This window comes from Acipenser ruthenus, chromosome 57 (assembly GCF_902713425.1).
Source record: "Acipenser ruthenus chromosome 57, fAciRut3.2 maternal haplotype, whole genome shotgun sequence".
In the NCBI taxonomy this organism is placed as follows: domain Eukaryota; kingdom Metazoa; phylum Chordata; class Actinopteri; order Acipenseriformes; family Acipenseridae; genus Acipenser; species Acipenser ruthenus.
In genome coordinates, this window is record NC_081245.1 from 4,012,017 (window position 1) to 4,026,733 (window position 14,717).

Sequence of the window (14,717 nt, forward strand, 5' to 3'; positions counted from 1 at the left end):
CATTGCATGAAAACTGCGATTTCCCCAAGGAACTGAATTTTTCCCCCAAACAAAGAGACTAAAACACACATCATTTGCTCGCTGTTCTAGTTTGAATCTAGATGTTTCCCAAGAAAATGTGTAGTAAAGCACAGCCCACCTCTGTTACTGAATACTTTAAAAAGACAGTCAGTTCTGGTACAAACTGCAAAGAAACCACTGCAACCCCCATGTGACTGCATTGCTGTACTCCGCTTTACTCACATGCTGTGCTGCTCGTGGACGGCATCGCTCCTTCCTCCTTTCCATCTGCAGCTCTTTCCTGAGGGGGGTGATGTTTCCTCTGAATGGATCCCAGCACAGTGCCCTCTTCTCCAACACTAGAACCAGTGTCTTCAGAGACAGGCTGATTGGGTTTCATGCAGATCTGTTCAGGAGGATAATCTTCACAATGGCTAGATTCCATCTTAACTATATTCTCCTCCAGTGTATCGACTTTGTTTTCTTTATAAACTTCCTCTGTGATGTGAACACACTCCAGCTCTACGGCCTCCTCTTTAATGTGGACAGGTTCAAGTTCAGGGATCTCTTTACCTTCAGCACTTGTCAGCTCTGTAACCTCCATTACACTTCCACACCACTCCTGATCACAGATTTCCTCTTTTGTGTAAACAGCTTCCATCACTGGCCCCTCCTCTGCTTCACTGAAAGCACGTCTCTCTCCAGAATCTGCGTGAAACAAACGTGCACAAGTTTTTAACTCTTCCCTTCCTGCACAGGCTTTTCAGAACTCTACTGATAAACACACCAGGGTGATTCCAAGCTGACCTCATTCTGGAGAGGTGGTCACTCATCCCACTCGGATGTGCATGAAAATCACAGATACTCATCTAATAGATCCACTGGGGTACTAATGGTAATTGGATGACTCAGAAATGCTAACATAAAAATGGTAGTGAAAGAAAATAATGATCTTGAATTGATTTTTAGCAGTATTATTATTATTTATTATATAGCCTATCATCTCCAAACCACTTGTGCATCAATATTTAATTTTTGATGAAGTGGATTTCTACTGATATTAGTCACAGCTGCATTTTAATAACAGCAATAGAGGCTGATTGAATTAGATACGTTTCTTACTGAGGAAGGAAACACAAGAGTCTACAGAAAATGATATACTGTGCCCCTTTGGATCACGTTTATGTTGGCTTCAACAAAGAATGCGTCATTGCTAGTTATTACAATGTTATGAGGGTAAGGTTTTGATGTTGTAAACATTTTTAAATGGCACACGTGATTATGCTGGGATGGGAAGTAAATGGTAATGTTATAGACATTTAAAATTACTGTGTAAATTTTGGATGGCCGGTATTTATATTTGTAGAAAGGATAGTGAAGAGACTCCCAAATATTGTCTTATTGAGTCCAATGACCTGTAATTCAAGTTAACAGTGACTTTGGTATTCCGTCCTAAACCAGCAGTTTACTTGTGACAAAATATCCATTAGATAAACACACAATACATTCAACTAAATTATTAAAACTGAAATAGCAAGGTATTTCAGTTTTTTTTTATTTTTCTTACAACTATTTCCCAACATAAAACCAATGTCACCTTACAATAATTGATTTTGAGTTTCAGTGTTTTAAAATAAAATATCAAACAGAACAAAATTTCAATGTACCATTTGTAATTCAGTAATATGAGAGAATTGGTCAGGGGTCTGAATACTTTTGCAAGGCACTGTATATCTATACATTATTATTATATATATATATATATATATATATATATATATATATATATATATATATATATATACACACACACACACACACACACACACACACACACACACACACACATATATAATTAGTCTGCCATGTATTGCAATTGTTATACCATTCAGTAGAGAGAACAATATAATGGGGTACAGACTCTGAAACCTCCAGATAGATGGGGTACAGTTTATAAAAAAGGTTGAAAGCCATAGAGAGACTTTTATACTATGTGTCGAAATCATTACCAGGACATTCTGTGAGCTGAAAATTAGGTTGTGGTCAAACATTGCCATAAAATGTGTAGATCTAAAACCGAAAATATTCGGTCTATATTTCATAAGTTGTGAGAAAGGTATCTGAAAGTGTAGCTGTAAATATGTTAGTTGGGGGCGATCCAGCTAAAAAATAATAGCAAGGGATGTTTAAATGGCATTCAGCAGCTTTTTTTAAACACCAGTAATGTTAACTCACCTTGAACTCTGATAAATAATCCCTGGTTCTCGTTCCTCTGAAAGTCTTTTTCATTGCAGTCGGGGTTCATGTTTCTGAGAGGTTGTTTAATGTCTGCATCTGCAGCGTTCATGCATTCCCGCACTGCTTTCAACTCGCTCTCTGATATTTCCAATCTCAGCTTCAGACTTTCATTCTCTTTCTCCTTTCCAGCCATTTCCATTTGGAATTCAGTGAATTTGCCGCCGACAACTTTTGTGATTTGGCACAAGACGGTGTCTACAGCCGCTTTCACTGCGTGCTCGATGGTAGAGGCGAGCTCGTCTTGAAAGAACGACACGGAGACGCTGACGACCATCTTCACTGGTTTCAGTTTGAGACTCGCGTAGCAGAATCCCCTTTTGAGTCAGAAACACCGGCTTTGATTTTACTTTTTCTGTAGAATTCCCATTCATATATAATCAGCGCTATTTCTGCTGTGATAAAGAAAGAACACAAACAACAGACCCGCATTACTTTAGTTTTTCAGTATCCAGGGGCTATACTTACCAATCGTGTGTAAAAACATGACTTAAATTGTTCATACGCAGAGTTTAGAATGTTTGCACGCACAATTAAAATCTGATCGTGCGTAAGGCACTCGTACGCACGTTTCTAATACACGTTAGTAAATCTCAACGTCACTAATAGTTCGCACGTGGAAATGTGCATTTAAAACGCCCCTGTATAGTTGTAAATGTACCATCTGTCACGGCTGTGTTTTCTCCGCGACTACCCACACTGCTGTTTTGAAGAATACATGAATCGTGGGTTCCGCCTGGCCATTTAGCCCCAGCATTTGGTAGACTGAGTCTACTAAATTATTTCAATCTGCTGTCCGTCAGTATAAGGACACTGAATGTACTGAGGACTTGTGAAATGTCTCCGATCTGTCTTTGAAAGGTACCAGCGGCCCAAAAGCCACGACTTGCAGGAATGGCATGAGTGTGCTTGGTTGATCGCTCTGTTATACACGCAATTGCTCTTCGTTATGCGGTGATGGAGTCTCTTTTAATAGGGGTTAGAACTATTTTTTCTCGCAGTACCATCATTCTAATATAAGGAAACGATGGTACGCATAAATCTCATACTTTCTGTTAGACTGTGCGTACCCAGCGTTTTGAATGAAATGCGTGCTTACGTACGATTGATAAATATAGCTCCTGGAGAATTTACCACGTTTGTTTTCTAAAAAAAAAATCACATTGACCACCTGAAGTTCTCTGTAGCTACGACTGACTGGGTCCTCTCTGTCTGCTTAATCTTAAATTAAACAGAAAGTGACTGTCTCAGGACTCCATGCAGGCAATACACGAATACAAATACACACATTACTAGAAAACATTTAAACCCAAACTAAATAAACCATATGTGATAAAATGCTGTAAAAGCACCAGTGACCCTTGCAATCTCTCCACCCTCCGCGTCAACAAAGCAAACTTTTCTATTTCAGATAATGAAATGAAAGCGTCACTACTAGTAGGCGTGCCTGGCTGGAAAAGTCGCGTATTATTGGCTGCAGAAACACTCTAAACCCAGCTTGCGAGGCTGATTGGCTGAGTGTATGAAACTGGACACCGGAGTTCGTCATCTTGGCTCCGACTGCGCTATGTTTTACTGCGCCAGCTTACAAGACGCTGGATCCGAAATGGCCCCGGTTTCGACCTGGTCTGCTCATTAATACGCGTCTCTCTTGGTTTTGTTATTTCACAAGCTGGGTGTGCGTCATTGTGTTTAAACGAGACTGTTTCATTATTTTAGTTTCTAATGTTTGTTTGTTGTTAACGGAACTCTTATTTAAAGAGGCGGTTTATATCGGAAAGACTACAAGACAGAAACAGCGACTGCATAGAGAGGTAAACACAACTTAGTTCACTTTGATTTTACAGTACAGTGCAACAAAATAAATTGTATTTTTTTAATTACGCGAATATCCACAGGACTGCACTGTTGCTAACTCGCATGGCTGTGCGTGTAGAGTAAGGAGACCGTGTGGAAGTTAAAACCGTCTGGACTCTTAATTCAGGATCGGGGATTAATAAAATATATGTAGACACCAGATCAAATAGATTCAGTTTCGGAGAATGATGGTTTAAATGTATTTTTCGGTATTGTAATACATGTACGTATATATATGAGATATTTACCAATGTTTTTAGTGTCTCCTTTTCTTCAGTGAGAACGGATCAGCCTCACTCAAAGGAAGTTTCTGAGATGGAAGCAGCTCACATCAGCCCAGAGCTTCCTATGCGATGGGTTGTTTCTGCAGACAGGACTGTTGAGATCAAGGAGGAAGTGACTGAGCTGGGGTGTGACCAGGCCAATGAGCGGATCCTGCAGGAGGAAACACCACCTTCTAGTATCACTGAGAGAGGTGAGTGAAACTGGAATGCAGATCTATAGAGGGGGGCTTTATTGAAAGAGGGGAAGAGAGCCTGTGGAATACACTGCATTAGGGAGTCATTGAATACATTGAGTTAGGAGAAAGCTGTCGACAGTCCAGTTTGTTTGCATTCTCCATCAATAATCCCCACCCCTTTTTTGGAACCTGCTTGTGGCAACATCATGTCACTGTATGATATTATTGATGCCCTAATTTACATGGAAACAGTGTTTATTTCTCAAATAGTCTAAACTGGAACTATTGTACACATGAAAGTGGATTGCTTTTAGGATCAGGCTGTAAATATGTGAATATCCTGATACGTGCTTAGAAATGTACAGACACGTTTTTCATTGTTAAATGTCTGTTATTTGAACAGGTCTTCAGGGTACAACTGACTGAATTATGAGACACAAAGTTACATAACATTTACCTAAATATTTTAAAATGATTTTGCTGCAGGTAGATATCAATGCTAAGACTGCATACATCAACTCAATTATTATTATTAGTTTATTTAGCAGACACCTTTATCCAAGGCGACTTACAGAGACTAGGGTGTGTGAACTATGCATCAGCTGCAGAGTCACTTACAACTACGTCTCACCCGAAAGACAGAGCACAAGGAGGTTAAGTGACTTGCTCAGGGTCACACAATGAGTCAGTGGCTGAGGTGGGATTTGAACCGGGGACCTCCTGGTTACAAGCCCTTTTCTTTAACCACTGGACCACACAGCCTCCTCAATATTTTACAGCAACTGATTGTATCCCTGTAGTTGCTCTATTAGTTGTTGTGAAAATGTCAAAGCAGTCTTCCACAGGCAGATCTGCATATTTCTTCTTCACAATGATATAATGGGCAGTGTTTACATTGGGGGTTGCCTTGTTCTGTGACCTGTGGGCGACCCGACCCGAATATCGCCAGAAATAATATCAAACATGCTATTGAAATACAGAAAGCATATTTCAATTCAAAACGCAAATTTAAAAAGAAAACCAATACTCTCAGCGAAGCATCCAGTTAGACGAACATTTTACTTGGTAGATTCAGATACAGACACACAGCATCATGTTTGGATAAACCGAGCTTAAAAAAAAACAGCAAAGTTAATGCAAAGATGAATTTCCCGTCTTTTTGACATCATGCACTGTACGAATCCACTTTAACTTTTACTATCGTGGAAAACAACAACGTCGAAATGTTTCCAAACAGAACTTTCCACTCCTAAACATTCTCCAGTAGACAGCTTTCTTTTTATATCAACAGCCTCCATACTTAATAATGCAGAATCACTTTTTGGCTATATTTTTTAGAGCATAAACACGAGAACGCCGAGTCGCCTCTCGCTGCACGTTTCAGGCTTTGCTCGCGTGGGATGTATGATTCTAAATCGGAAGTCATTTTAGGAGGTATTTGCAAGAGCAAAAAAACACTCGCTAAAATGTAATTATGCATTTATTTATAAAGCACCCGAGCCCAAGTGCTTGACCCGACCCGAACCCGACAGTAGCAGCTGAGGATGAAGTTTCACACTGGAACTCCACAGGTGACTCCTACAGGTCCTGTCTGGGGTCTCCATGCCTCAGCCACTTCTATCAGGGTCTCCCTTCTATCTGAGAATCCATGATAATTCCATGCTCTTTTTCTTTCAGGGCTGTTCTTCATAAGGCTTGTAGCCGCATTCTTTAGCATCATGTTTGCAGTTTCTCCAGCTCTATCTACAGCTTTCTCAGGCTCGTCATCTCTTTATTTTCTTTTGCCTTTTAGATTTTAAGGAGTGCAGGTACCCGTTGGTACCTCCTGTATTAGATGCCATGTTGTAATGTGCACTCCAGGTTAGAATGCTGAGACAAGTTATGAAAAAATGTGCTTTGTGGTCAATAGCAGGCATTCGGGGGCACGTTTTTATAAGGTGTGTAATGCATCATATGTAAAATTAAAAAGATGTCTTCTGGTTTTTTTTAGGTACTGGTATGACACTGGTAAGTCTTGGTAGAAGAGAAGAATCAGAAATGGCATCTTCTCACATTACAGTGGAGAACCCAGAACTGGAACCTGCCCTCATTAAAGAGGAGAGTCCTGTGCTAGAATCAGTCCATATTAAAGAGGAGAGTCCTGCACTAGAATCAGTCCATATTAAAGAGGAGAGTCCTCTACTAGAATCAGTCCATATTAAAAGGGTTATTCTCAATTCTAAACCCTTAAGCAGCTTGCAGGGCTCTCTTCCCTGTCCTGGATGTGGGGAGAGTTTTAATCCTGAAGGAATCCTTGAAACATCTCCTGGAAAGACTCTGCATCGCTGTGCTGGATGTGTGAAGACTTTCTGGGAGTCAGGAATCCTGAACGGACAGCAGCAAACAGGCACTGGAAAGACTCCATATAACTGTCATGAATGCGGGGCAGATTTCAGACACCACAGCACCGTGAAACACCACCTGCGAGTTCTGAAGGTACAGCTGGGTTATCCTTGTGAAAGGCAGGATTCAGAGATGGAGCCTGTCCACATTAAAGAGGAGCTTCCTGAACTAGACCCTGTCCACATTACAGAGGAGACCCCGGCACTTGAACCTGTCCAGATTAACGAGGAAAGTCCCGAGGTAGAATCAGCAGAACGTGAACACCTTTCAGGTAAGACTGAAAGCATGCAGAGATGAATGACAGGGTGTATTGCTCTATTAAAAGCATGCAGAGATGAATGGCAGGGTGTATTGCTCTATTGAAAGCATGCAGAGATGAATGGCAGGGTGTATTGCTCTATTGAAAGCATGCAGAGATGAATGGCGGGGTGTATTGCTCTATTGAAAGCATGCAGAGATGAATGGCAGGGTGTATTGCTCTATTGAAAGCATGCAGAGATGAATGGCAGGGTGTATTGCTCTATTGAAAGCATGCAGAGATGAATGGCGGGGTGTATTGCTCTATTGAAAGCATGCAGAGATGAATGGCGGGGTGGATTGCTCTATTGAAAGCATGCAGAGATGAATGGCAGGGTGTATTGCTCTATTGAAAGCATGCAGAGATGAATGGCAGGGTGTATTGCTCTATTGAAAGCATGCAGAGATGAATGGCGGGGTGTATTGCTCTATTGAAAGCATGCAGAGATGAATGGCGGGGTGTATTGCTCTATTGAAAGCATGCAGAGATGAATGGCAGGGTGTATTGCTCTATTGAAAGCATGCAGAGATGAATGGCGGGGTGTATTGCTCTATTGAAAGCATGCAGAGATGAATGGCGGGGTGCATTGCTCTATTGCTGTATACTGTAGTGTGATAGATACTCTTCCGGTAATCTGTTGCTCCTCACAATCCTAAATGTGGACGTCCTCATTTAAACACATATTAAAAATGGAAAACCTCAAGCCCTAATGATATGGAACACTGTTAAATACAAAACAAAGACTGTCAAAGAGATGTTACGGTTTAAAAAACACATCTGATGTATTTCAGGTAAAAACAGTACATGAAGTAGACCATGCATTTTTTATAATCCCTGCCATTGTCGTGTCTTCACAATAAACAGAGTGGTCATAGACACATTGTCATGAAGTATTAACACTACTTTTTAACTGAAATAAACACTTCAAATAAATGTGGAAAAAAACTATATTTACTCACAAACAATTACTAACAAAATCTAGGATTGCATTACAAAATAAAAATAATTAAAATGTTGATCTAAAACAATAAAACAAGTGATTTATTTTGCAAGCTTTAGTACAGCATGCAGCTGATCAGCAGTTTCTGTATCCTGGGTAGAGTTGGTAAAACAGGTTGCGATGCATATTTCTCATTTCTATCAATTGTCATTTCTGGAAGACAGCTATAGGATTTATTTGCCTTCATATACGCCTGTGTGTTTGTATATGTGTCCCAGCACTAATTCATATGCATATCTACAAAAATAAATGAACAAATAATTCAGCATCAATAATTCTTTAAGCCAATTTGGAGTCGCTCATGGTGTGTAATTTTACTGAACAGCTAATCTCGAAAGATTAGTCAACATCTTAAAACTACTCACTGTCATGGTTTTATTATTCCTCTATAGGAAAATAATACATTCAAACTGCAGTATAAAAAATATCCCTGAATATCTGAAAAATAAGATTTTCCAGCAGTATTGGGACTATTTTGCCCTGGCAGAAGGATACATTAAAAACAACTTAAATCTGAAGTTTAAAATCGTAGTGTTTTTTATAGAAAATAAATATAGAGCAAGTTTATGAGCATAGTAGCCGTCGACGGGGTGTGGGTAAGACATGTCCTGCTGTCCTTCTGGGTGGTAGAAGGCTCTGGGCCCTTGTGTCTCACAACCAGGGTGGGATAAATCGCATTCAAAACCTGGTCGCCAAGGGACTGTTTATGATGGTCAACATTTTCAAATGGGGACAGTATGAGGAGACGTGTATATTTTGCACACACATTGCTTTTGCGTTTTCACTGCTCCCCCCAATCATCAGCTGTTGAACGTTGTTAATATGTTTTGCTAAAGATAGTTTTAAAATGAATTTGACACCCATTATGTAAAAAGAGGCTGACATTAGCAGGAGTGATATTAACACTAGAACCTCCGAGATTTCAGACTACATACACCCACCTCACCCGCAAAACGTGCGGCTCCGTTTTAAAAACAGCTTTGATATGAAAATGAAAAACAAACCATCAGATAGAACTTAATGTTTTTATTTATGAACATCATACATCACATTTGCAGAGCAGAAACACTGTATTTACGTTGAAAATTACTTTCCTCTTTTTTCAAAAAGAGCACATACACATTAACGTGAAAAACTAATAAAATAAATTTTACGCAATAAAAATTATAAAACATAAATAACTAGTTATAAAAATAGCATAAAACAAAAATATAACACAACTTATGCAGCGTGAAAGCGCTTTGGGTGAAACAGAGTTCAAAGGCTGTCTGTCTGTTCCGAGTTCTATTACAGCTTTCTAAATACAATCTACACAGAAAACACGCTTTTCAGCTGTACCAGCGCATTTGCCACAGACTGCCTTTTCACAACGGGTGCAGACATCATAAGTTCTGTTTCTATTGCATTTAGCAACCTTTTATTCCAGTCGGCTTTCGTGTCTCTTATCAAAATGTTTCTGCCGTAGCTCCAGGGCTAGCTGCAGAATGAAGCCCCTCCGAGTGATTGTGTTGCCCGTGCACTCCCTGTACAAAACCAAAGCATTGATGGCTGCCAAGTCCACAACATTATAAAAAACAGACACAGGCCACCTGCGAGTACTGCCTTTGACAGAATACAGCCGTGCCATTTGATCCACTATATCCACACCGTTCTTCGTTGCGTTGTAAAATGCAGGAGTCTCTGGCTTTCGTTTAGGATCCGTCCTGATGGTCACTGGTCTGTGCAGAGCTTAGAATACGCACATTTTTTTAGCGTAGCTATATCACACTGTTTATTCAATGTGTATATTTTGGGACAACTGCTAATAAAATTAATAATAATATATGATGTGTAGAATGACTTTCATTAGTGTTTCAGCACTCGACGGGAGTATATAATACGTCCTTTCACAATGACTTTGATTTTATTACAAAGCCCAGACTAAATTGTTGGCTGTATTGTATTGATTCAATGTGCCGCGTAAACTGTGGGTCTGGCGGTTGAAGAAGCAAGCGCTTATAACGTATTCATTTTTACGATTCTGCAGCTGAAACACCGTATGGGTATTTAATTCAAATATTTACTAACACTTAAGAACAGACATGCACGAGATATTCACATACGCAGAGATATTTAAATTTGAATTGCAAAAGCAGCAGTGTGGAGTAGTGGTTAGGGCTCTGGACCCTTGACCGGAGGGTCTTGGGTTCAATCCCAGGTGGGGGACACTGCTGCTGTACCCTTGAGCAAGGTACTTTACCTAGATTGCTCCAATAGAAACCCAACTGTATAAATGGGTAATTGTATGTAAAAATAATGTGATATCTTGTAAAAATTGTAAGTCGCCCTGGATAAGGGCGTCTAAGAAATAAATACGCAGTCATCACAGTTCACTCTAGGAGTTGGTCATGGTTATGAGGGGAAGCCCTGCAGAAGAGTGAATGTGTAAGAATGCTTTCCAATAACCTTTGTCTCACCTTCTTTCTTTAGTTTCTAAAGCAGATGAAGGAGAACACGACTCCACCCCATCACCGCACTGCAAACCACTTGCTCTGGAGAGTATAGAGACTGCACATTCTGTGTGTGTGAACAATTCTGAAACACGGGGCAACTTGAAGACCTTGCCTTGTTCTACTGAAGATGGGAAGAGTTCCTGGCAATTAGGATCTCCTAAAACTCACAAGGCAAATCACACAGGAGGGACTCCATTTTCCTGTGCTGATTGTGGGAAGAGTTTCAGTCATGTTTCACAGCTTAAAATCCACCAGTGTGTTCACACAGGAGATAAACCGTATCACTGCTCTGAGTGTGGGAAGAGATTCAGTCGTTTATCAAACCTTAGAAGACACCAGCACAGTCACACAGGAGAGAAACCACACCACTGTAATGAATGTAAGAAGAGGTTCTCTCGAATAGAACATCTTAAAACTCACCAGTTAATTCACACAGGAGAGAAACCGCATCACTGTAATGATTGTGGGAAGTGTTTTATTTATTTATCAAAGCTTAAAAGACACCGGATATTTCACACAGGAGAGAAACCGTATCACTGTAATGAATGTGAGAAGAGGTTCTCTCGAATAGAACATCTTAGAACTCACCAGCAAATTCACACAGGAGAGAAACAACACCACTGTAATGATTGTGAGAAGAGTTTCTCTCGATTAGACTATCTTAAACATCACCAGCAAATTCACACAGGAGAGATAGCACACCACTGTAATGATTGTGGGAAGAGCTTTACTGTATTAGGAAGTCTTAAAAAACACCAACGAATTCACACAGGAGAGAAACCGTACCAGTGTAATGACTGTGGAATGAGTTTCAGTCGAACAGAGAACCTTAGAATACACCAACGAATTCACACAGGAGAGAAACCACACCACTGTAATCAATGTGGGAGGAGTTTTACTCGAGCAGAGTGCCTTAGAAAACACCAACGAATTCACACAAGAGAGAAACCGTACCACTGTAATGAATGTGGGAGGAGTTTTACCCGAAAAGACAGACTTAAGAAACACCAACGAATTCACACATGAGAGAAACCCTGAATGCTGGGAGGGAGTTAATCTGGTGGGATACCTTTCAAAACCAGAAAGTTCTCGCAAGACAGAAACCCTGTCGCTGCAAAGATTCATGTGATTAAATGTATAATGTATTTAGAGTTCAAAATCATTTTTAACAAACAAGCCCCTCTCTTATATCTATAAAAAAAACAGTACCGACCATCGTGGGATTTGTTGTTCTTTCTTCTTTAGAAGTCTTCAAACAGTTTCCACAGTCCTAAAGGAAGGTAGGACACCGATGTATTGAATTCGCAGTGCATAGCTTAGAATTATAATGTTGTTTAAATGCTTGTAGTGATATTTGTTGTCTATATACAGTATGTGTAGGTGATGCTTGATGTAGGCGTTTCTGAAGTATTGTTCATATCTAGTAGTTTTTCTTCAAGGTATTTAGCTTCTGAATAAACTTTATTTTCTCAAGTAGTCTATTCTTTTTCTTTGTTTGTTAAACAGCACTATCAAGCATTTAGTGGAACCCAAGACATTGTTAAACTGAGCCATTCTAATATTACAATATCTCACATGTTTGAAGTAAAAATACACATTCACACCCGAGTAAGAACCTCTGATCCTGCTGAAATAAGAAACTGTGGGGGACTTGTATCAAGATCAACCGACACAGCACTAAATTGGAGGAGTGTAAAGTAGCGCTCTGCCGCGGCACAAATTTGACCCCGTCCCGAATGTATTGACTGGCCCAAAATTAACGAGGCACAGTGCAAACTGGCACATGTAAATGTGCCTGTGTTCTGAAACCCTCAAAATGGGTTAACGTTAGCACAGATGAACAGACTCATCTGAAAAATAGCGCCTCCCCTCCAAATAGGCTGCCTCAATCAAAACAATAGGTAGGTCATTTGGAGTACTCTCCCTCTGTTTCTGGGTTGTTAGGGAAGGTTAGGAGCCTGCACTCTTCGCCGTAAGAAATGTTTCTTGGGCTCCCGAGTGGCGCATCCAGTAAAGGCGCTCCGCGTGGAGTGCAGGATGCGCTCTATAGTCTGGACGTCACGAGTTCGACTCCAGGCTATTCCTTTGCCGACCAAGGACGGGAGCTTCCAGCAGGCCAATTGGCCGAGCGTCGCCCGGGGGGAGGGAGGGTTAGGTCGGCCAGGGTGTCCTCGGCTCACCGCGCACCAGCGACCCCTGTAGCCTGGCCGGGCGCCTGCGGGCTTGCCTGTAAGCTGCCCAGAGCTGCGTTGTCCTCCGATGCTGCAGCTCTTGGGTGGCTGCATGGTGAGTCCGCAGTGTGAAAAAAGTGGGCGGCTGATGACACACGCTTCGGAGGACAGCGTGTGTTCGTCTTCGCTCTCCCGAGTCAGCGCAGGGGTGGTAGCGGTGAGCTGAGCCTAAAAATAATTGGCCATTCTAAATTTGAGAGAAAATAATAAAACTAAATTATTTTAAAAAAATGCTCCTGCCTACCGTGAAAAATAGTCATTGTATTTTCCTTACAGTATTTTACATTACTGTACTCTTCACCTCCCCTGTTGATCTCATACTTTTATCAAGTAGAAGCAACGCTACAATAGCTGTACGAGGTCTGGCTCAATGCCGTGCATTTGGTTACTACGGCAACGGGGTCAAACAAATACCGGCTGTTTGGGGGCACAGTGGTGTCTGGCCATGGGGAGAGAGCTTCTGAAGATAGGTTAGGATGGAGGGGGATTTGATTCATTGCCTTGCTGTCTGAACTGATATAAGTTACAAATAGAAACAATCCCAATGGTGTATATACAGTTATGGGTAATGGGGATTCTCCAGGTGTAGATGTTTGCCAGTCCATGTTGGAGCCTGGCAGGTTCCATATGCGTGCTTCTGTTTGTCTCGTTGCTCTACAGTAATACATGAATGATAAGTTAGGCTACAGCGGTTTATTTGTTCTTTTTAAACTCCTTTCCATTTCACATCTGCAGCACCACACTTGATTTAGTCTGTTTGCTCATGTGTGTTTTGTATTGGTGTTGTTGTCTGGACATGTTTGTGTATAGCTGTTGATTGAGTTGGATAAGAGGCTCCTTTCTGTTTGAAGGAACACTGGATCTGTGTAACCTTCCTCAGATGAGGTGGAATCACCCCCAACACAAAACAAAGACAAATCACAGTCAATTATTTATCAAATAAATGATGTCAATATTATGATTAAGTGTCAACGTGCTAAATGGGTCATTCCATGATAAATCACCCTGAGGAATATTAGATTCAACACTACCAGCTCCAATTTAGGGTTGTTGATGGCAAAAAAAATAAATAATACGTTTTCAGACTGATCGGGTCAAGGGGTCAAAGGTTATAGAGGGGGTCACAATTTGATTGATTTTGAACCCCACCCACCGTTTGATCAATCTGCGAAAGAGCGTGTGGCAATTCACATGGAAGTGAGAAGTGACTTTGAGACGCCACACAGGCGCACAGGATTTATTATCTACACTGGGTGTTTATATTTCACACTGTCAGGTTTGCTACCAGCAATGGTATCGCCCTGAGGTACTGTACGTGTAGAAATAACATTTCATAATCAAAAAGAAAAGTTGTACTTTAAGCAGAGTCTCGCAGCCTCTGCAGCACGGTGTACAAGCATGTGCAAGGTCACGTTGATACTGGCTTCATTTTATTAACATCTTTAACATAAGAGCAACCAAATGTGTGAATGCAAGGACGCTGTTCTCTTCCCTCGGTACACTTTTATAGGATTGCCAAGATCCCTCTGATCTCAAATAAATCACATCCCAGGGACTGTAGTTTTAACCAGTATCTAACATAAACAATCTCAAATCAAGCAGCTGTCTTCCTCAGCTGTCTCCGCTACCTTTAGGTAGTCTCTACTGCCACCTGCTGCTTTATCGGGCACAGGCAGTTTCTTTTATTTTTCCTGGTACGTAG

General features: G+C 40.9%; 2 protein-coding genes across 4 annotated transcripts in view; one reads left to right on the top strand and one right to left on the bottom strand.

Annotated features, from left to right (window-relative positions):
• The window catches only part of LOC117967216 (zinc finger protein 436-like), a 151,352-nt gene that overhangs the window by 72,701 nt on the left and 63,934 nt on the right, over positions 1 to 14,717 (top strand). The window contains exons 2-4 of the mRNA XM_059017664.1: positions 4,444 to 4,627; positions 6,603 to 7,265; positions 10,762 to 12,257. Of these exons, the coding sequence (XP_058873647.1) occupies positions 4,468 to 4,627; positions 6,603 to 7,265; positions 10,762 to 11,810 (1,872 nt within the window). The 5' untranslated portion in view covers positions 4,444 to 4,467 and the 3' untranslated portion in view covers positions 11,811 to 12,257. Of the gene's footprint in view, positions 1 to 4,443; positions 4,628 to 6,602; positions 7,266 to 10,761 lie in introns of the transcript that reaches the window.
• Positions 1 to 14,717, bottom strand: part of LOC117407669 (zinc finger protein 436-like) — a 179,206-nt gene that overhangs the window by 52,409 nt on the left and 112,080 nt on the right. The gene's annotated exons all lie outside the window — the stretch shown is intronic.